This window comes from Tachysurus vachellii, chromosome 6 (genome assembly GCF_030014155.1).
Source record: "Tachysurus vachellii isolate PV-2020 chromosome 6, HZAU_Pvac_v1, whole genome shotgun sequence".
In the NCBI taxonomy this organism is placed as follows: Eukaryota; Metazoa; Chordata; class Actinopteri; order Siluriformes; family Bagridae; genus Tachysurus; species Tachysurus vachellii.
This window is the reverse complement of record NC_083465.1, coordinates 7,960,663-7,984,224: the sequence shown is the minus strand read 5'-3', so window position 1 is coordinate 7,984,224 and position 23,562 is coordinate 7,960,663. Positions and strand designations below refer to the sequence as shown.

At 37.7% G+C, this 23,562-nt stretch overlaps 2 protein-coding genes across 9 annotated transcripts in view; one reads left to right on the top strand and one right to left on the bottom strand.

The window, feature by feature from the left end:
- The first annotated feature begins 420 nt into the window (after nt 1–420).
- cacul1 (CDK2 associated cullin domain 1) lies at nt 421–17,312 on the top strand. 5 transcript variants are annotated; one of them, XM_060871992.1, is made up of 9 exons: nt 421–645; nt 2,483–2,609; nt 8,319–8,421; nt 8,532–8,627; nt 8,768–8,870; nt 14,144–14,233; nt 14,992–15,130; nt 15,772–15,858; nt 17,108–17,312. In XM_060871992.1, the coding sequence occupies exons 1-8, from the start codon at nt 561–563 to the stop codon at nt 15,812–15,814; spliced, it is 786 nt and encodes a 261-aa protein (XP_060727975.1). In that variant the 5' UTR covers nt 421–560; the 3' UTR covers nt 15,815–15,858; nt 17,108–17,312. The 5 variants fall into 5 exon arrangements, with proteins under 5 accessions (XP_060727975.1, XP_060727976.1, XP_060727974.1 ...); XM_060871993.1 differs by lacking the exon at nt 15,772–15,858; XM_060871991.1 differs by having other exon boundaries at nt 15,772–17,312.
- A 3,277-nt stretch (nt 17,313–20,589) lies between these two features.
- The window catches only part of lyst (lysosomal trafficking regulator), a 93,812-nt gene continuing 90,839 nt past the window's right edge, over nt 20,590–23,562 (bottom strand). For all 4 annotated transcript variants that reach the window (XM_060871987.1, XM_060871989.1, XM_060871988.1 and 1 more), the window contains 3 exons: nt 23,062–23,218; nt 22,374–22,445; nt 20,590–21,987 (listed from right to left, as the gene is read on the bottom strand). In XM_060871987.1, the coding sequence (XP_060727970.1) occupies nt 21,849–21,987; nt 22,374–22,445; nt 23,062–23,218 (368 nt within the window). In that variant the 3' untranslated portion in view covers nt 20,590–21,848. The remainder of the gene's footprint in view (nt 21,988–22,373; nt 22,446–23,061; nt 23,219–23,562) is intronic.

The window sequence follows — 23,562 nt, the reverse complement described above, 5'->3', positions numbered from 1 at the left end:
ACACACACACACACACACACACACACACACAAATAAATTAATAAATAGAAATTGAATAAATACTTCGTATTTGGTTAAATTGTGCTCAGTGATCCGAGCACAGCCCCTCCAGTGCTTTTTTTATTTTTTGGGGTGGGGTTCTTGGAGATGTCGCTCTTGCCTGTCTTCAAAACTTGAGAGCCCTGCACGGTTACTATACAGTGCTTGTGTAATATATGTAGTGTATGCATTTTGTATACCCCAACCACTCACATCAGCCACAATTAAGCAGAAGTTGATAATGATGGCTAAGCATAAACAATGTTTCTGTTATTTCACAGAAACACGGCTAGATATTTAATGCTACGTTTAGATATTAATTTTACCACTACTATTACTTGGGTGACTTTTAATGTGAAATCTCGCAAAAAACTATGAAAGTTTTGCAGCACGCTTCGCGGCATTGTAGTAGGATTTGTACACATATCTCGTTTTTATCACTGAGATTATCGTTTTATTAGGTAATTAAAATTCTGCAGCTCGCAGTAAAATGGACGAGGGTAGGGTTTTAGAGATGCACAATGTCCACAATCCATGAAAATATATGTTACTTAAACTGTACCTCACGGATGCCAGGTGAAGCCAGTTGTATTCCAGTCGCTGAAGGTGAGTGTGATTGTTTGATCACTCACACCGATTCTGATTGTGATCTCACACAAAGATTCCGCTTCAGAAAGGGAAGCTGATTGTTGTTGCCCACCTAATGCGAGGATTCTGACTTTTAATCTCTCTGAATTTAGTAAGTCCGTTTCATTTGACCTAACTGTTGTACCACACAAAGCTAATGAATGTACAGCGGACGTTTATATTCGTTATTTGTGTGCAATTACAGTACTTCATAACATCCAGGTATGGATATGAGGTAAATTGGGGTAAACTAATCAGCATGAATTTTCTTGCTTCATAAGCAATACTTACGTTACTGAGCCCTTGCAGTGGAACTGCTTGATAGAAATAGCATAGTTAATTCATGTGAAATCATATGCTAAAATCAACACGCCAGTAAAAATATTATATTCTCAGGGCCACAGAATATTTTAATTGAAATTAAATAATGAAGATAACCTCAAAACACTGACTTTACAGTTTAATTTAAGCGCATATGTATCTAAATCTGGTGAATTACAGCACCTGGAACCCATAAACATCACCAAATGCTGGGTTTCTAATGATGCTCTGTCAGGCCTTTACTGCAGTTGTGTTAAATTCCGTTCATTAGCACAAGAAGTCTAAAACAGTAACAGTATTTTATGTTACCTTAATGTAGCTAAAACAACAAAATTACAGCCTGTGGTGGTTGCCCAACAATGACTGAACAAAAGAAAATCTGTAATTTCTGTAAGAGTATTTGAAGTTATAAAATTGACATTACAAACAGGCAGACACCATAGTGTTAGATAACTAACTAGCAGTTCTTCAGCTGACAAAATGATGTTTATCCAGATATGCCTTACATTTTTATGAATGTTGTATAATACAGTAAAAGTAAATTGTAATATGTACATATTGTTTCCTTGGGTACAAACATCAGTCAGTCAAGGTATACCTTATTTTAGCTTTATTATTTTTGCACCGGAGCTACAAATCTAGAGAATATCGGGCAGGACTCAGGAGACAACTGTAGTATCTGTAATGTGCAACAGATTGCAACTATTATTATGGCAAGTTGGTTTATCTGTTGGAAAATGTGGTGTCTTTTAGTTTTATGATCTTAAAAATAAATTGTTTCATTAAATGTTATATTTTTTTAACCTGAACCATAATAGCTATGCTGTCTGACTTTGAACAAAATAGCTTTCTCTGATGCATCCTAAACCCTATCCAAATAGGACTCCTTGTAAATTTCGGGGCAGTGGTGGCTCAAATGGTTAAGGCTCTGTCTGGGTTGTATGTGAAGAAAAGAATTCCACTGTGCTGTAATGTATATGGGCCGATAATAAAGGCTTCTATCCCCCACCCCCGCGTTTCAAATGTTGCCCTTTGGTAATGGCCATTTAAGTGTTCACTGAAAAGATTATAGGCCAAATTATCTACTGATTGTCTACTTCAGTTCCTTTACAACTGCTTGAAAGGCATGTTGTGAATGGAGCATGATCATATGTCCACATGACACTAAAATCCAGGCTCATGCTTACCCTGCAAAAAATATATTATAGGTGTTCCTTATCGGCCATTGGGGATGGTTGGGGGTGTGATAGGATCATACACACAATCTCACAAGCCTAGAGATTATTGTATATAGAAAGTTATTTTATACAACCAAACTACTAGAAAAGCTCATTAGTAAATTATTATGGAATATGTACAGGTAACAGGAAGTAATCATTTTGGAAAATAAAAAGGTTAAGTGTATCAGTAGTTACATTGACAATTGATGATTTTTTTTTAAGAATGTAAATTAAAAATGGTTTAACTGACCATTTGAAATCTGTTGGTTGTTTAGTGATGAATACAATGACAGCAGAGGACTACAAAGAATCGTACTGGCCAAGGCTGGAAAAAGCAGTTGAACAGCTGCTGACTCAAAGCCCTGTGAAATATAGTTGTATCTCCTATGAACAGATTTACAGGTTGGTGATTTTTAGGTTAATTTGTGTTGCAGAAGCATTACATGAAGCTTGTTTACAACTTTAAAACTTGTATATATCAAATCTATAGGACTTGGGTCCCCATTTATAAAACTTTGTATTGATTCCAGAGTCAAAGTATGCATGCACACAAAAATGGAATGTTTTTTAATACCTTGGGTATACCTGCATGCTGTTTCTACTTCATAAATTTTTATCTTTAAAATAGTGCACAGGTGAAAAATCCTTTACTTTTGCATGGATACCACCCTCAAATATGTTCTAAAAATGCTCTATTCAAATTACCTTATATACTGTATATTTAAATGTAGAGTGTCACATTCATTGTTCAGAGAGGTACTGGTGGAATTGGCAAAGAGAAAAGCAAAAAAGGTTTTGGTTAATTTGAAGTGAAATCTGTTTCCGTCATTCTTGTAAAACTTCATTGTCTCCCCTTGTTCGCTCAGAAAACTTTATGGTCTCCCCTTATTTGTTGGTTGGTGTTGTCTTCTAATCAATGCCAGAAAAGCCACTCTTACATTGTAATTTATAGCCTATTTATATTTTAGCTCTGAATGTATGACTTTGTACATAAATAAATATAAGGTCAATTAGACTCTCATCATGCTGACTGTCATTCATGTTAGTATGTTGGTTTATTGAACATGAAGTTTATTCTGACAGTGCTACTTTATTCCAAAAACATAGGACGTATGTATTTTCTTTGTGTCTGATGTATTTGCTTGTACCATCTTTTTGCAAATTTGACAAATTGAGTCCTCCAAAGTATTTGGAGGCTCGGTCCTGCTGCAATTAACATTATAACAACTGTATACATTTTGCAGTCTTTAGAAATATATTATTATTATTATTATTATTATTATTATTATTATGTATACACGTGTACAGTGTCACTTGAAATTTTGTGAACCCTTTAAATATTTGTATATTTCTGCATAAATATGTCCCAAAACATAAGCAAATTTTCACACAAATCCTAAAAGCAGACAATGTGAACGCAATAAAACAAATCAGACAAATATGCAGTAATTTTTTTTATTCAGGAAAATGTTTTAATATTACATATCTGTGAGTGGCACTAGTATGTGATGTCTAGGATTAATATTTAATTTGAAGGTCAAATAAGAGTCCATGTGTTTTCAATCAATGGGATGAAAATCAGGTGTCAGTGAGTGCCCTTACTGTGCCGTTATTTAAAGAACAGGTATATGTCAAAGTCTGATATTCACAAAGTGTGTTTGTGGAAGTGGATCATGGCACAAACAATGAACATTTCCTATGACATTATTTCTTCTTCTTCTTCTTCTTTCGGCTTTTCCCTTCAGGGGTCGCCACAGCGAATCATCTCTCTCCACCTAACCCTATCTTCTGCATCCTCAACACTTGCACCCACTAGCTTCAAATCCTCATTAATTACATCCATATACCTCCTCTTTGGCCTTCCTCTTTGCCTCCTGCCTGGCAGCTCCATGTCCAACATTCTCCTACCAATATACTCACTCTCCCTCCTCTGAACATGTCCAAACCATCTTAATCTCGCCTCCCTAACTTTGTCCCCCAAACGTCCAACATGGGCTGTCCCTCTGATGTACTCGTTCCTAATCCTGTCCTATCTTGTCACACCCAAAGAGAACCTCAACATCTTCAGTTCGGCTACCTCAAGCTCTGACTCCTGTCTCTTCTTCAGTGTCACTGTCTCTAAACCATACAGCACGGCCGGTCTCACCACTGTCCTGTACACCTTCCCCTTGATTCTTGCTGATATTTTCCTATCACACAGAACTCCTGACACCTTTTTCCACCCACTCCAACCTGCCTTCACTCGCTTCTTTACTTCTTTCCCACTCTCTCCATTACTCTGGACTGTTGACCCCAAGTACTTAAACTCCTGTACCTTCTTCACCTCTTCACCCTGTAACCTTACTATTCCACTTCCCTCCCTTTCATTCACACACATGTACTCAGTCTTACTACGACTGACTTTCATTCCTCTTCTCTCCAGCGCAAACCTCCACCTCTCCAGGTTTTCCTCCACCTGCTCCCTGCTCTCACTACAGATCACAATGTCATCTGCAAACATCATCGTCCAAGGAGACTCCTGTCTGACCTCCTCTGACAACTGGTCCATCACTATAGCAAACAGGAAGGGGCTCAGAGCCGATCCCTGATGCAGTCCCACCTCCACTGTAAACTCCTCTGTCTGACCTACAGCACACCTCACCACTGTCCTGCTCCTCTCATACATGTCCTGCACCACTCTGACATACTTCTCTGCTACTCCTGACTTCCTCATACAGTACCACAGCTCTTCCCTTGGCACCCTGTCATACGCCTTCTCTAAGTCTACAAACACACAGTGCAACTCCTTCTGACCATCCCTATACTTCTCCATCAACATTCTCAGAGCAAAAATTGCATCTGTTGTGCTCTTTCTCGGCATGAAGCCATACTGCTGCTCACAAATTTCCACCACCTTCCTTAACCTAGCTTCCACTACTCTTTCCCACAACTTCATTGTATGGCTCATCAACTTTATCCCCCTATAGTTGCTGCAACTCTGCACGTCACCCTTATTCTTAAAGATCGGCACTAACACACTCCTTCTCCATTCCTCAGGCATCCTCTCACTTTCTAATACCCTGTTGAACAAACTAGTTAAAAATTCCACTGCTGCCTCTCCTAGACACTTCCAGACCTCTACCGGGATGTCGTCAGGGCCAACTGCCTTTCCACTTTTCATCCTCTTCAAGGCCTTCCTGACTTCATCCTTTCTAATCTTATCTACTTCCTGTTCCACAGAGTTCACCCCTTCTACTCTTTTTTCCCTCTGATTTTCCTCATTCATCAGCTCCTCAAAGTATTCCTTCCATCTCCTCTGTACACTCTCCTCACTTGTGAGCACCCTTCCATCTCTATCCTTAATAATTCTAACTTGCAGCACATCCTTCCCATCTCGATCCCTCTGTCTAGCTAACCTGTACAAGTCCTTCTCTCCTTCTCTAGTGTCTAACCTAGTGTACAACTCATCATATGCCTTCTGCTTGGCCTTAGACACCTCCCTCTTCACTCTGCGCTGTAACTCCTTGTATTCCTGTCTATTCTCTTCAGTCCTGTCCATATCCCACTTCTTCTTGGCTAATCTCTTCCTCTGTATACTATCCTGAACTTCCTCATTCCACCACCAAGTCTCCTTATCTTCTTTCCTCCTTCCAGATGACACACCCAGCACCTTTCTCCCTGTCTCCCTGATCACTTCTGCTGTAGTTTCCCAGTCATCCGGCAGCACTACCTGACCACCCAGAGCCTGCCTCAACTTCTGTCTAAATTCCTCACAACATTCCTCCTTTTTCAGCTTCCACCACTTAGTTTTCTTCTCTATCTTTGACCTCTTCCTCTTATAGACCATCAGAGTCATCCTACACACCACCATCCTATGCTGTCTGGCTACACTCTCTCCCACTACCACTTTACAGTCACTAATCTCTTTCAGATTGCCTCTTCTACAAAGGATGTAGTCTACCTGTGTTCTCCTACCTCCACTCTTGTAAGTCACTCTATGTTCCTCCCTCTTCTGAAAATACGTGTTAACCACAGCCATGTCCATCCTCTTAGCAAAGTCTACTACCATCTGTCCTTCAAGGTTCCTTTCCTTAACTCCAAACCTGCCCATCACCTCCTCATCACCTGTGTTCCCCTCACCAACATGTCCATTAAAATCCGCTCCTATCACCACTCTCTCACCCGTGGGAATACTCTCAATCACCTCATCGAATTCACACCAGAATCTCTCTTTCTCCTCTAACTCACAACCTACCTGTGGGGCATAACCACTAACAACATTCAACATCACCCCTTCAATCTCTAACTTCAGACTCATCACCCTGTCTGACACTCTCTTCACCTCCAGAACATTCCTCACAAACTCCTCCTTCAGGACCACACCTACCCCATTTCTCTTACTATCCACACCATAATAAAACAGCTTGAATCCTGCTCCTATAATACGAGCCTTGCTACCCTTCCACTTGGTCTCCTGTACACACAGTATATCCACCTTCCTTCTCTCCATCATATCAGCCAGCTCTTTCCCTGTCATAGTACCAACATTCAGAGTCCCTATTCTGTCCTACACTCACCTTTCCTCTTCTCTCTCTGTCTGTGCACTCTCCTCCCTCCTCTACTCCTTCGACCAACAGTAGCCCAATTTCCACCGGCGCCCTGTAGGTCAACGGCGCCGATGGCGGTCGTTGTTAACCCGGGCCTCGACCGATCCGGTATGAAATTCTTACTGACAACTCGCATGGTTAGATTTGGCAATGTTTTATGCCGGATGCCCTTCCTGACGCAACCCTCTCTATTTATCCGGGCTTGGGACCGGCACAGAAGTCACTGGACTGTGACCCCCATGGCTAGATTTATGATATTATTTCTAAGAGTTATTATTGCTCATCAGGCTGGAAAAGGTTACAAAACCATTTCTAAAGAGTTTTCTATTTCAGAAATCTATAGTCAGACAGATTCTGTAGAAATTTTATACCCTCCCCAGAAGTGATCAACCAACAAAGATCTCCAAAAGCAAGACATGTTATAGTTAGTTGGATCAAAATGAACCCAGGGTAACATCTAAGCAACTAAAGGCCTTTCTAAAATAATTTCTGGACGAATGACACCAAAATAAAACTTTTGGTTTAAATGAGAAGTGGTATTTTTGGAGAAAGGAAAATACTGCATTCCTGCATAATAATCTTATACAATCTGTAAAACATGATGGTAGTAGTAACATGCTTTGGGCCTGTATTTTTGCATCTAGTACAGAACAGCTTGCAATCATTCATGGAACATGAATGGCATTGCATATGTCCATGAATTGTTATATGTCCAGGACCATAAACAAAGACAACGTGTTAGGATCTAGCCCGGACTTTGGCCATGTGCTTTTTTGTTTACATTCGTGTTTACGTGTCTGCCCCGCCCTTGTCTATTCCTTCCCACCTAAGCACACCTGACCCTTATGTGTCTAATTGTCTTTAGTATTTAGTCATAAATCCTTGTCTCTTGTCACATTTTTTCAAGTATTTTGTATTAAATTTTGTATTATGTATTAAGTATTAAATTATTAATAAATCATTTTATTTTAGCTATCCTGCATTTGGGTCTGTTTTTATCTCCGCAACCCATTGACACATTGACCACAACCACCCAGGTCTGTCTAAATTTAATCCAAAAAAAAAGAAGGACCTGAAGCATGCAGTTCATGTGAGGACAGTTGTTCTATACTGAGGAATATGCTACAATTCTTTCATGCCATTGTGCAGGACCAACCAACAGTTACCAGAAACCTTACTTGCAGTTATTGCTGCACAAGGGGTCACAACAGATACTGAACAAAGGTTCACATACTTCTTCCAGTCACAGATATGTAATGCTGGGTCATTTTTTCAGTAAGTAAATGAAATAGTTTAATATTTTTGACTCATAAATTGCATTTACTTTTTGGACTTGTGTGAAAATCTGATGATGTTTTGGGTCATATTTATGCAGAAATATATAACTTTCTAAAGGGTTCAAAAACACGGTTTATTTGAGTATGTATAATTTCATAGACTATAATAGTCTCACCCCGTTTTATGCAGTTCATTATTTTTGTTGTAAATATACAAACATGTAATCAAGCTATTTATTTTTCTTTAGTCATGTTTATAAGTGTGTGTGTCAGCAATACTCCGAACAGCTGTACAGGGACCTGATATGGAAGATAACATCTCATTTACAGCAAGTGTGCCAAGAGTTGCATGTATGTGTTCACATATTCACTTAAAGACTTTTTGTTGGAAAAATCTGTCCTGCTTTCACAATAATGGTGGTTTTAGTAATTACATAAATTTTCTCTGTTTATTGTTAAAGGAAAGCCGACCTGAAAGTTTTGTTGAAAACTTCAATATTGCTTTCACTCAATACATGGCTGCAATGCAGTGCATCATTCCCGTGTTCATTTATATGGTAAATTGCTCTTTTTGGTTCTTTTCATGTTTAACAGAACTGAACATAAGTTATTTATTTTTAACAATAATGTGTTTATAATAATGTAAGTGAACCTACTTGATTTTGTATTTTAATTTTGTTCACATTTTGTTTTAAAGAACAAGTGCTACATTGAAACTAAGCTGAACAGAAACTTGAAGGATGACCTTATGGACCTTTTCTCAGCTCATGTTGCAGAGAAACATATTAATACGTTAATATGTAAGTTCTTTTTTACATATCAGTTTGCATTTGTGAAATGAACTGCTTTGGTTATTATGCTCATACCACTGCAGTTTGACTAATATTATAATGTTTAAATTATTCCTGAATGACATTTTGTCTGAATGACATAATTTGTTTTTTTGTCCTGCACTGTCTTGTCTGTCTTGTTTGTCTTGTCCTGCACTGTTTGCCCCAGGTTGCACAGTTGTACTTTATGTGGCTAGGACTTACTTAAAAGACTTCGCTCTGTCTTTGTTTTCATGTAGCACCATGGTCCTGGAGAAACATTGTCTCATTTCACTGTATACTGCAACAGCTACATAGTGTTTGAAATGACAGAAAAAGTTTCTTGACTTGACTTGACATTTCATTTAGTGGTTCACATTTAGATTTAATTTAGATGTCAAGGAACATCCGTGAGACAATTAGTTCCTGTTCTTTTACTATGGTTGCTGTAAACAGTGGCATTGTTCCCTTATCAGCCCACCACACTTTCTCTTTTAAATTTAAAGTACCATGATTTTTTAAAGTGTTTATAAGTTTTCTATAAACAAAGAAATCATTTATAAATAATAAATTACCTTAATATCAACGATTATACATTTTTTTTAATGTATACATGTTTACAAAATGACTAAATACTTTTTTGCCCCACTGTAGTTTTCCAGTGCAGGAGGTGTCTGATTAAGGTCAACAGTGATAGAAAATTACAGATACTGCACTTGCTGGTGATAGCCTGCAAAGTAGCTTACAGTAATTCAAAGTCAGCTAAAAATACCAGAAATTTAATCATGGTATCCATGGAATTTATTCTAGGAAATCTGACAAGCTCAAATCAAAATTGAAGGCCCACCAGAAGATAAGGGCCTTTTTACACCTGGTCACTTCATGTGTTTTCTTGGATCCGATAGCGATCTGATTTGTTAAAACTGTTCTATTTACATTAGGCCACATAAATGCGTCTTGGCGAATCGGATATCAATGCGATCTTTTTACTCCCGCCCAAAATGCAAATATATTTTGCCTCATTTCCGGGGGATAATTGAAATGGAACAGGCTTTGGTATATGCGGTTTTCAGAATGCAATCAAAAAGAAGACGAAAAAACTTGTTACGACGGTTATGCTACAAAAAACAGCATTTACTGTTTGCTGCATTTTTGCTGGCGGCAGCAGTGCATTTTAATACCCAATAAGACACCTGGGTGAAAGATCACTTGCGAGTGACGTACTTCCATTTAGGAGGAGTATAGCGCTGACGTATGTGGATTGAACAACCACATTCATTTACACCTGTCCAGTTTCATCTGAAATGCGCCCCAGACCACCTCCTGAAGTGGTTTGAACGATCGGATTTATATCCGTCTCGAAAACATTTCGGAGGGCATTTAGACCTGGCCTTTTTCAATCGGATAGCTAACCCATCACAGAAAATGCATGAAGTGACCAGGTGTAAAAAGCCCCTAAGATACGAGCAATGTTTTTTCTAGTTAGGACTCTAGATACTGCATTCTAGACTAACTGGAGCTTGCTTGTGCACCTACAGGAACACCCATACATTAAATCATTACAACAATCAAACCTAGAGGGTTTTGCATCATGTACTGACATTATATTTCTTATTTTAGCAATATTTCTGAGATAAAAGAAGGCTACTCTAGTGACACAATTTATGTAAGCTTCAAATGAGAGACCGGAGTTAACAATTACAGCAATGTCTTTTACTGCTGCACAGGGGCGTCACTAGGCCCTTTTTAGGGGGCTTTAGACCCCCTAAACTTCTGCCCAGCCCCCCTAAAAATTTTTTTGATTAATTATTTTTTGATCACTTCAGTCCCCTTTAAAAACACATTTGAAGCGGCGACAAGCTGCGTAATGTTTCGGCTCCTCCCCTGAACTGAGTCTGCGTGGATTCAGCGCGTTTTTCAATCTGCAGGGATGCCGAGCAGAGCAAACATCAGAGAGTACAAGGTGTGTGTGCTTTTATTGATGGATTGCTATGATATGACCTCTGCATCGGTGCAGTTCTTGTAATTGTAGTTTACTGGACCAATACACAGTTCGGTTTCTCATCCAATGCGTCTTCGCTGCGTTTAACTTCAGCCCTTATCACAGTGTGATAGTTGTTTTTTCTTCCAACAAAAATGAAGTGATTAACACCCATGAAAACATACTTTAGAAAACGACCATGATTTATTTTAATTGACCTTTTAAAATGTAAAACATATTATTGTGTATTTCGGCATTACAAATATGCAGCCATGCACAGAAATGATTAAAGACACACATCATTATATTGTCTGAAAGCACTAAATGGCACAGAGAGAGAAACATCATGTGGAGTTATTTTGTTTTGTATTATTAAACATAATTTTAATTATATATATGAATCATTAGTGTATCATGATACATATATTAGAGTAAGAGTAAAGGGATTTGTGATTTTTTTACAGTGAAATTCAGGGAATACAATGGAATAGTGGATTGCAATAAGGTTAGTAGTATACAACCCTACCCTGGGGGCTGAGCACCCCTAAAATGAAAATTCTAGAATCGCCCCTGCTGCTGCACATGATGAAATAGAAAGACCAGAGTTACTTTGTAATCAGAAAGCTTACTTCTGGCTGCATGTAGTCCTTATTATACAAGCACTTGTGTCTTGTCAGACAAACCGATGGAAGTAAAGTCTCTTGAACCATAAGCACTGATCAGATATAGTAATGTTATTAACAACAGTATTTGCTATCAAATGATCAGGTTTTAATTTAGTGAAATTTTCTGCCTAATATTCTGTTTTTAAATTAAAATAATTCATGAAGTCTTTGCTGCATATTAATTTGTGTATTTTCCTACAGTGGAAAATCTTTCTGTGGAAAAACATTTAGCAACCACAACCTGCAACAACCATAACCTGCTGAATTGGGCACATTGCGACCTGCAAACATTGGGCACATTGCGACTGTGCCAAAGCATTTTACTGCATCAAACACACCTCAGTTTTACTCATAATTAGCCTAGCATGGCTATTTCCGCTCTTTTTTTCTCACTGGCCGCTTCACTGAGCAGAGTAAACCTGTTAGGCACATGTTAGACACAAGCATGATCTCTCTGTGATGTCTTTGACTTAACTCAACTTGATTCTAGGCCAATCCCAAAATGTTTCCTTCAATCATAGCATTAGGGTGGTGTGTAAGCCATCTTCTTCACCAATGACATAAATTTGCATAATGCTCTGTGAGTTATGTGATTTTATAGTTTTTATGATATGAAGTTACAATTTTGGGCATGAAATTTGTGATATGAAAATAATGAAATTGTACACAAATTTGCTTACTCTCATATACCTTCTATCTTGCTCACATACCAAACAAGACATACAGTGGTTGTAAATACAAAGATAACATGGCAACCATAACAATGAATGCTGCCATAACAATGACAACATTGTGGTAATGAGCATGATGGAACAAAACGAGGTATAATCAGGAATCAAGAGAACCACCTCACAACTTCATATACTTGGATGAGGCTGGCTTCAACCTGGCCAAAGGCAGAAGGCGTGGTAGAAATCTAATCGGCCAGAGAGCTACTGTTGATGTCCCAGGCCAACGTGGAGGAAACATCACTATGTGTGCTGCTATTTCAGAAGTTGTGCTAGCTCATTCCTATTATGGGACCGTACAACACACAGCATCTCCTTACATTCTTAGACAATCTCTATAGAAATGTCATTCCTGAAGATGAGAGGGACCTCAATCGAGATGATCTACCAAAGTATGTAGTAATACGTGAAAACTGACAATGTCAGTTTCTATCACTCTGACAACATCAGGCAGTGGTTTGTCCACCACCGCAAGATGCTGATTGAATTCCTTCCACCCTACTCCCCGTTCCTGAACCCAATCGAAGAGTTTTTCTCGGCTTGGAGGTGGAAGGTTTATGATCATCAGCCACATACGCGGATGACACTGCTGGCTGCCATGGATGCAGCATGTGAGGACATCTCAGCAGATACATGCAGAGGCTGGATTAGGCACTCAAGAAGATTCTTTCCACCGTGCATAGCAAGGGAAAATATATGTTGTGATGTGGATGAGAACCTGTGGGCCAACACACATGACCGACATGACGCATAGGAAAACTGGCATGTAATTTCACCTTTACCTTCTGTTGTACATGTATAGTTTTTCCCACTTTTTCAGGTTTCCATTTGTCAGTAAATAGCCTATGTGTAGTTTCCTTTGTTTTCTGTAAGTACCACTATTGACAGTACAATAAAAATGTGAATACAGTCTGATCTTTTGTTTCAATTCTTCCATATACTGTTACGTGGGTCGATGTTGATTGGTTAGATGAGGTTAGATGGAATCAATCAGAAAAATCATCTATTCATACCATGTAAATTACTGTAACACCTGGTTGATGCACAATGGTTTGCAAGAGTAACTTCTTTTTTTACCGGAGGGACATTGTAAATTATGACACACACCAGTACGGTAATTTAGTAGTTTCTAGTCATCAAAACCTGACTTGAGTCAGGTTTATAACTAAAACAGGTTAAATAACTAAAACTGAATATGATGTTCTACTTGACTAATAATTTTGCCTGTCACGTTCACATTGTTGAAAAAATGACATGGGATTCTGCTGCCTCTGAGACAATGATTGATGAAAAAACACGCTTTTGCACGATAGACAAAGCATTTTGAGCAAGTGACACGTATTTTCCGGTTATCCACTATGTTGTGCAGTTTGTACGTGTTGTTTTGAGAAATGCACTTGGAGATCTGCAAACTTCAATTCTGATCTGAGAAATGACTGAAAGTAGTTGAGAAAAACTGTAATACATAATACATTTTAACAATGGATTTTCCCACAAAGTATTTAGGTGAAGCATGAAAAGTCTAAATTCTTTAATATCATTTCTTCTCTTTTCTCTTTGTCCTGCACTGTATTTTTGTCTTCTTGCACTGTTGCACAGATGCATTTAATGTGGCTAGGACTACTTACTTAAGTCCTTAGCTCTGTCTTTGTTTTATGTAGCACCATGGTCCTGGAGAAACGTTCTCTCATCTCACTTGTGTACTGCAAAAGCTATATATGGTTGAAATGACAAAAAAATCTTCTTGACTTGACTTGACTAACACACCACTGATTTAATAAGATTTAAGAATATTTACTCTATCCACTACACCCAAATATTTAACATATAATTTGTCATGTATGTAAATACTGTTTGTTATTTATTCTTTGTTTTAATATGTTCCATTAGGTCTACTTAAGAAAGCTGATGCAATGCCATTTCAAGTTAAACCATCAACCATGGCAAGTGTGGTAAAGGGCCTTTATGATCTGCAACCAGGTGAGAATATTTATCTTTTTGTGTTTAACGTCTAGTCCAAAGTCTATCTACAGCAAGCAGTGTGAACAAGCAAAAGTATAGGAGCAGATAGTCTTGAAGTAAATATCACTTAATATTTAAAGACATGCCCAGTAGAAGCAGTCATCTTTTATTCGAACAAACACAGCTTGCTAGCTTTCAGTAGTATTTCCAGGACATATACTGCATACAGCAGATAATCTTTTTCAAACCAAACTGTGCTGTTTGTAGCTGATGACATGTTTGTGCTTGGCCAGAAGATCTGTGAACATTTAACAATTTATCGGCTATCTGTAACTTGAATTAGGCTTGCTAATGTTTAAACTGCTCTGCTGCTTGTTGCAAATGGTTCTTAGAAAATTTTATAAAGAAATGAAATCTAGAAAGCAGAACAATTTACTGAATCATTTAAGAATTATTTACACTAATGTCGGTTTAATGTCATTGCAAAAATATAGTCTTTGAAAATCTGATCAAAAAACGATACTGTTTTACCATAACTAGATTAGGCTACAAATATTGAGGTACATGGGGTGTCTTTCGTGTAATTTGAATGCTATCTTTAAAAACAGTTTTTTGTGTTTTTTAGTTTTGGTTATAATCAGACTTTAAAATGACTTTAAAAATAATTTGCAAAATAGTATAAAATGTCAGTATTTGACAATATATTGTTTGTTGTTTTTTGTTTCTATACATGTACAAGTCGGTAATTAATGCTTTTTTATTCTTTTTTTATTCAGACTGGGCTCAGCTAGCCCCTGCACTGTTTTCTAGATTTATTCCCCAGATTCACCCTCCTGTTTTGGAGTCTGATCTGCTGCATTATGCAGCTCAAGACCGGACATTGCAAATGGAGCTTACACTAAATGGTTTTTCCAGGTAGTAGATCATGGTTTTGCATGCTGATTGTTTCTGAATACTATGTTTTAAAATGCCACTGCATAAAGTCTTCTACTTTCAGCTTTTCCCACTAGGGGTTACCACAGCGTATGCATCTGTTGTCAACAGAGATTCCTGTCTGACTTAATCTGTCATCCTGTCCATTACCATAGCAAACAAGGGGGGACTCAAAGCCGATTCTTGATGTAGCCCCACCTCCACCTTTAACTCCTCTGTCTGACCAAAAGCACATTTCACTGCTGTCATACTCCTCTATTAAATATCCTGAGCAAATCTGATGTACTTCTGTCACCCCGAGATCCTCTCAGCTCCTCTCTGGGCACCCTGTCATACCCTTTCTCTAAATCCACAAAGAGGCAGTGCAGCTAATTCTATCCATCTCTGTACTTCTCCATTAACATTCTCAGAGCAAAAATTGCAAAAGTAGTGCTCTTTCTCTGCATGAAGCCATACTGCTGCTCACAAATATCCACTTCCTTTCTCATCCTAGCTTTCACTATTTTTTCCCCACAGCTTCATTGTCTGGCTCATCAACTTTATATCTCTGTAGTTGCTACAACTCTGCACATCACCCTTGTTCTTAAAGATCAGCAATAGAACACTTTTCCTTCATTCCTCAGGCATTTTCTTATTCTCTTAAATCCTGTTGAACAATCTGGATAGAAACTCCACTGCTGTCTCTCCTAGATACTTCCATAACTTCACAGGTATGTCATCTCGACCAACCGCTTTACTCTTGATTCACCTCAGAGCCTCTGACCTCATCCTTTCTAACCTTTGAAATATCCTGCTCTGCAATATTCACCTTTTCTTCCTGTCTTTCCTTCTGATTTTCCTTATTCATCAGCTCCTCGAAATATTTGTATCTGAGTCCTGTACATCCTCGCTCCACAACCATTTTTCATTATTTTTGTTTCTCCTTCCAGATGACATACCTAGCACACTCCTACCTGTCTCCCTGATCATTTTTGCTGTAGCTTCCCAACTGTTTCAGCTTCTGTCTGATTTCCTCACAGCATTCTTTCTTTTTCAACATCCACCACCAAACTCCACACAATAATAATAAAACAGTTTGTATCCCCTTCCAATTTGCTCCCCTTCCACCCATCTCCTGCGCACACAGTATATTTACCTTCCGCTGTCCGCTAGCTCTCTACCTTTTCCTGTCATTGTACCAGCTTTGGCATTTGGTAGCCTAGTGGTTAAGGTGTTGTGCTACCAATCGGAAGGTTGTGAGTTCGATCCCAGGTCCACCAAGCTGTAGGTCAACAGTGCCAATGGTGGTCGACCGATTTGGATTGGATTTACCACTGACGATTTGCATATTTAAATTTGGCATGTTATATAACTCAATATATACTAATCAGCCATAACATTAAAACCCCCTGAGGTGACATAATAACATTGATAATCTCAAGCAAATTATAGACAATTCTCAAAGTTGATGTTATAACCTGAAAAATTGGCAGGAATAAGGGCCAAAAGCTCTTGTGGGGTGTTTCCTATTATTCAGAGGTTAGTAAAAGTGGAAGGAAGGAAGGAAGGAAGGAAGGAAACCCAGTGAATCGGCAAGAGGGTCATAGGTACTCAAGGGCCATTGATGCACATGGAGAGCAAATGCAGGTGCATCTGGTCGGATACCACGTACAACTACTATAATACTAGCTGTAATAAATAGGTGTCAAACAAACAGTGCATGAGGTACACAGGGATACACTGGACAAACATGTCCCTTCTATTGAGACCCCACCTCGCAACTTAAAGGATCTGCTGTTTACATATTGGTGGCAGATACCACAAACTTGTGGAGTCCATGTCTCAACAGGTCAAAGCTGTTAGGGCAGGGACTGTGGGACCTATACATTAGCCTGGTGGATTTCATGTTAGGGCTTATCTGTGTATAGGCCAGACTATATTAATGAAAAAAAAAATAATAATGAGTAATTATATTTCCAGGTGTGACCACTCACGTAAAAGAGCAAGTGAAGAATCCTGAAAATCCTGTTGGAAAAAAAAGGCAATGAAGAAAGCATCCATATTTTAGATGAGAGTTATAAGGACAAGGCTATATAACTGACACACACACACACTGGATATATATATATATATATATATATATATATATATATATATATATATATATATATATATATATATATATATATATTGACTCTTATTATTCATACATTATTTCCAGTCTAATATATATTTGTTTATGATCGCTAGTATTTTCTGTGGCGATGTGATGGTGTCCAATTCTACACACAAAAATTTGCGTGACTTGTTTTCAACTTGCCTAAATTTTCACACTCCACCCCACTGCTGTGCTCTCGCCACTGGCGTCTGGCAATATACTCACATCAGATTAATATATACAGTTAGGCTCAGAATTATTTGGACAGTGACACAATCTTTGTGATTTGGGCTATGCATGCCACCACATGTTTGAAATGAAAAAACTGAGATGCAAGTGAAGAGCAGACTTTCAGGTTTAATTAGAGTGGCTGAACAAAAATATAATATGAAACATTTAGGAATTGCAACCATTTTAATAGGAGTTACCTCATTTCATGGGCTCAAATGTAATTGGAACAAATTAACATTACCATAAATAAAATGTTCATGCTTTGTTGAGAATCATTTGGAGCCAGTTTTTTCCTGAAGTCTTGAACCCATGGACATTACCAAACTCTGTTTTTCCAGTGGTCTTCAGTTATTGCTTGCTTGTGGGGCTTTCGGCCTTGAGAAAATGAAATGCATGCTCGATTGGGTTGAGATCTGGTCATTGACTTGGTCATTATTTGGCTTAAAAAACTCCTGGGTTAGTTTTGGATCATTGTCCATCTGTACTGTGAAGTACCATCCAATCAACTTTGCAGCATTTGCCTGAATCTGAGCAGAATGTATATCCCTATACACTTTATAATTCATCCAGCTCCTTATGTCTTCTGTCACATCATCAACAAACACTAGTGACCCAGTGCCATTGGAAGCCATGCATTCCCACTGCTAGAATGCTGTTCTAGTACTGTACCGGCTTCTTTAGGTGTTTTTCGTCAAAGTCTAATTTGGCTTTTCTATTTTTGAGGCTGATTAATGGTTTGCTCCTTGTAGTGAACCCTAAGTATTTTCAAATTCAATTTATTTGTATAGCGCTTTTAACAATACTCAGTTGTCTCAAAGCAGCTTTAAAGAAGTAAGAAACGGAAGAGAGAAAAGAAAAAGAATTAAATATATAATTAGAAGAAGAAGAAAAAATAATACAAATAAATAAATGAATACATACAATTAAAGCTTAAGTTCCCGAGCTAACCAGTGCATTCTTTTTTCTCAGAATGTACAAAACTGTTGATTTGGCCACTCCTAACATTTCTGCTAACTCTGAAAGATTTCTTCTGGTTTTTCATCCTAATGATGGTCTGTTTCACTTCCACTGATAGTCACTTTGACGGCATGTTGGGATTCACAGCAACAGCTCCCAAACTGCCACACCTGGAATCAATTCCAGACCTTTTATCTGCTCAATTGATGATGGATTAACCAGGGAATAGCCCATGCAGCCCATGAAATAGCTTTTGAGGCAGTTACTTTTGGTCCCTAAATAACGAGGCAGAAGCTGTAATTCCTAAACCCTTCTTACAATTTTAATGTGAATACCCTCAAATTACAGCAGAGTGCCCATTTTAATTTAAAAAACAAATTAATTTGATAACTGCAGGAATTCACATTGGGAATTAGAGCAGACAATTTATATTATAAAATACAACACAAACAACTAGACCTGAAACAAAACTAAAATCAAAACCATAAACTAGGTGTTTTACAAGGCAAATTATCTGTGTAATATGTGTAATCTGTGTAATGTGTGTTTTGCAATACTGTATATGTGTAGCTGGTGGCAGAACACAGACACCGAAGAGCGGTGTAAACGAGATGGCTGTTTTATTTGCCATTCAGTAGAGAGAAGACAAGTGCAATGGGCTGAAGAAAGCTGCAAGTAATGTCAGGCAGTTCCAGTGGGAAGTATTACTATCAATACCCATCACGCCGCCACATGTTGTACGCTGTTAAATCATCAAGCATACACACTACACTTCTTCCTGTAATGCTACTGAGAAATGTACTATTACCAGAGTTATTTAAATAATCGTTTTAATAAATTATTTTTTTTTTCATGTGTGCTTACATGGTAGTTACATGACAGTGTTAAGAGTTAAATTTACTTTAAATTAAATATGGAATTGTTTATACATATCAGGAAAATAGTTTATTTGAGCTAGAAATGTTTTCATTTAAAAAAGTTTATAGATAAAGAAATGTTTTATCTAATTTTAATGATTTATTGTGAGATCACACCACATATGACTGAATCATGAAACAATTAAAAAATAAAATTACAGTAGCTGTCAAAAATGGTATGTAAGCGTGTTTACTATAATGACAAACACAAAGTACTTCCGTGCAAAAAAGAAAAAACAACATGGAGTTTGCAAGAAGTAATTTAGGGTGTCAAAAAGCTCTTGAAGAATATTTCAGAATGGCTAGAATGTAAAAACCAAAAACAAAAAAGGAATTTGTGCTTACATAAACTATGCAGAAAATGATGAATGATAAAAGAGAGATTAAGAACAAAATGAAAATTCAACAATAAACTATGAGTGAAGTTTAATATGACAAAAGGTAAAATCTAATCCTGGTTGATTTGGTACAAGATGAATTCATTTCCATACTAATATGCTTTATATTCACTCCACTTCAGTATCAGGAACAAACAGCTACCATCATGTAAGTTGCAAGATAAGGGAGAGCAAAGTCAGGCTATAACAAATGAAGGTCTCCACACAAATATTTTTACCTGGTAAAAATGTCAGCTCACAAAACATGCATTGTTCTTTAATGTCATGTCAGCATCAATAGCTATTTCATGGCTACTTTTCAGCAGTGTGAACAACAAGCAATTAAAACCATTGACTGAGAATTCTAGGATTTTTTTCCTGGGGATACATTTGAGAAGCCACACATGATCACTTAGGCACAAATTTAGTGTCATTTCTAAATTTTATGCAAAAACACCAGCCATGGGCACAAAGACCACTGGGCTTCTTCAATCACTGCGGTACTTCTTGACTACTTCCATGCTTGATTCCTTTCTGAAACAAGCTTCAAATGGTCTTCACCAAATGAATGCATACTGTACCACATGCTATTAAAGATACATTTGTGTCTATCCATATATAAATGAGAAAAAAATGAAAAAACACCACCCCCTATTTATTCTCAGATAAAATATACAGGAATGGCATAGAAATGCAGTCCTAAGAACGCATAAGGAAACAAAAACTGTAGTGGTTCTTAATTCTTAATAGTTCTTAATGGACAGCCCATTTTCCCTTTCTTAAAAAATAAAAAGAGTTAGTGAGACAAATGCTGCCAAATCATTAAATGATCATCTATTTTAATCAAATTACTGTTATTTTCACACTATCAAAACACATAAGGTTTAACAGTGTGGCTATTATATTCATTCATCTTCTACCGCTTATCCGATCTACCTTGGATCACGGGGAGCCTGTGCCTATCTCAGGCGTCATTGGGCATCAAGGCAGGATACACCCTGGACGGAGTGCCAACCCATCGCAGGGCGCACACACTCATTCACTCACACAATCACACACTAGGGAGAATTTTCCAGAGATGCCAATCAACCTACCATGCATGTCTTTGGACCGGGGGAGGAAACCGGAGTACCCGGAGGAAACCCCCGAGGCACGGGGAGAACATGCAAACTCCACACACACAAGGTGGAGGCGGGAATCGAACCCCGACCCTGGAGGTGTGAGGTGAACGTGCTAACCACTAAGCCACCGTGCCCCCCGTGGCTATTATATGATTTCCAAAATGGACTCTTGATGCAATTAGTGAATGGGACAGACTACTTATTTCCTTGACTGGTATTTCAGTGCTACATCTAGCTGTCACAATAAGACTTAAGAAAACTACACAAATGGCAGTTTTGAATTCAATATTTTTTTTTTTGAAAGGTGGAATATTTCTTGATTACCACCTCCAGTATTCTTAATTAATACCATCACATGCACTCAACTTTGCTGCAACATAAGAGCAAAATAATTAATTCTGTATGCTAACATACTCAGACACTAACTAGACATTTACAGTCCAAAGCTGCTGGTATAAATGGGCGAATACATGAGCATTAGGAAAAATATGCTTATATTAGCTTTAAAGGAAATGGGTTTTGGGTTTTCAGAAAGATCCAGATTTGTAAGCAGTGTCAAACCACAAAATAAAAGACAATCAAATATGTATAACATGGAGTGGTTAAAAAAAGAAAAGAAAAAATAAACTACAAATACAACTGCAACAACCAAAAACTAAACCAGTAAAATAAAAGATGTGTTACATGACACATGTAGAAGAAAAAACAAAGCATGAAGAAGGAACATGAGGGAAAAAAATAAATGGAAAAAAATAAATAAATCTTCAAAAATACACAGCACTCTTTTTACAGTGCATTTACTTTTAGGACACATGCCCTATCCGAAGCGGGGATTCTCATGCCTTGAGGCACAGGTCTTTTAATATGGTTCATGCAGGCCTCATTTCATTCTAAGAATGTGAAGAGTTTCCAGAGGTTTTGGAGGTTGTAGAGCAGTAAATGGGTGTAGTCACCACTCTTTCAGCCTGCAGCATAGGTGCTCAAGAATGAGTAAAACATAGGAAGCTTCATGCGCTGCTGATCCCGTCGACACCAAGCAATCACCAAGCCCTCAGTGTTCGTTGTGTACAGGTGGTGTCCATCACATGAGAAAGTAAGACTGAAAAACAGTTCAGCAGAGTTATCAGAATATTTCTGCTGATTAAATGCATCCATTTATGGTCACAGTTGACCCATTTCCCCACAATATACCCTAGAATAAAAATCCCCAATGTCTAAAAGCACAAGTTGCTTCAAGCTACCTTTTTTAGGCAAAAAAAAAAGGGCTATCCACAAATTTACCAATGTTGTTACGTTTAATATATATATATATATATATATATATATATATATATACTGTAAGCATAGTGGTACAGGAGGTCTGAAGAGGGCAGGAGGGCATTTGTATAATTCTTAATTTTCTGATTAATGTGAAGACCATTAAAAGTTTAATATTTTGTCATTTTGGACTTGGTTCAGGAGTGAATATATATATGCACAGCATACCTTAATATAGGCTTGTTGGACTTTGGAAAGGTTATTTCTCGCACTGGCTTCAGGTCCCATGTGCTCCACAGCCTTTGTATGTGTGTGGGCAGAAAAAGGGAGGGAATTAATGAAAGCAAAGCAATGACAGAGTAAGAACAAATAACAGATAATATGCTGATATGGCATCTCATTGTGAACTAAAACAGGCAACTGGCTATACAGTTGTGCTCAAACGTTTGGTTACCTTGGAAACATGAGTGAGACGTCAAAACAAATTTATTTTATTTCTTATAGGACTCAAGTTAATATGTAAGGCATAACAGAATAGCACAATCATCAAGTCAATATGACATAATTTAAAAATTTCTTTCAGATTATGCAAACTTTTGAGCACAACTGTATATAAAAAATAAGAAGACAGCATTAAGTACATGACCTTTGTCAATAACGTTACAGTTATTTTTATTTATTTTTTGAGCATATCTGAGTTTGGGTCAGAGCACTAAAACTGCATCCTTGGAGCAGTGAGGGCAGAGAGTCGTGCTCAAAATCCCAAAACTCCATATTTGCAATGACTGACCCCTTTTCTTTTTTCTTTCTTTCTTTCTTTTTTTTATAGAAATAAAGTGTCAGGAATAATCAGAAAAATAATATACATAAACATGCTTTTTGAGTTAAAAAGTCATTTGTGTTTATAGATTCTTACCTCACAACTCCATTATGTAGACCTCCTGCAATCACATTAACTGAGACCCCCTCTGGCTGGTTGGAAAATGCAACAGAGCATATGTTCTCTCGGCAGTGGACATGACCAATCAGATCACCATTTACTGTCCATAGTCGCAAATCACTTCCTCCACCCACTACACAAAGGAAAAAAGCACAGCACTAATAAAGACTGCTAAAGAGTACATTACTATAATTTAATTATCTTTATAGCACATGCACATACACTGATTACTGGCATAAATTACTGACAAGTGAAGTGGATAACATTATTTTGTTACAATAGCAACTGTCAAGAGGCAGATATTCGGCAATCATTATATAATCTTGTTTATTATCTCAATTGATTATATTGCTAAATAGCAGCTGTCATGGGGCATATTGTAGGCAAGTAAACAGTCTGTTCTCAAAGTTGTAGTGTTGAAAGGAGGACAAAGGGCAAGTAAAAGCATCTGAGCCATTTCAGCAATGGCAGAATTGA

What these genes read in the sequence shown, in the direction of transcription:
- cacul1 (XM_060871992.1), top strand. Translation starts at nt 561, where the DNA reads ATGTCCACAATCCATGAAAATATATGTTACTTAAACTGTACCTCACGG. An exon ending in TCCTATGAACAGATTTACAG is followed by an intron (nt 2,610 to 8,318) that starts GTTGGTGATTTT and finishes ATTTTTCTTTAG; the next exon opens with TCATGTTTATAAGTGTGTGT. An exon ending in TTCCCGTGTTCATTTATATG is followed by an intron (nt 8,628 to 8,767) that starts GTAAATTGCTCT and finishes TTTGTTTTAAAG; the next exon opens with AACAAGTGCTACATTGAAAC.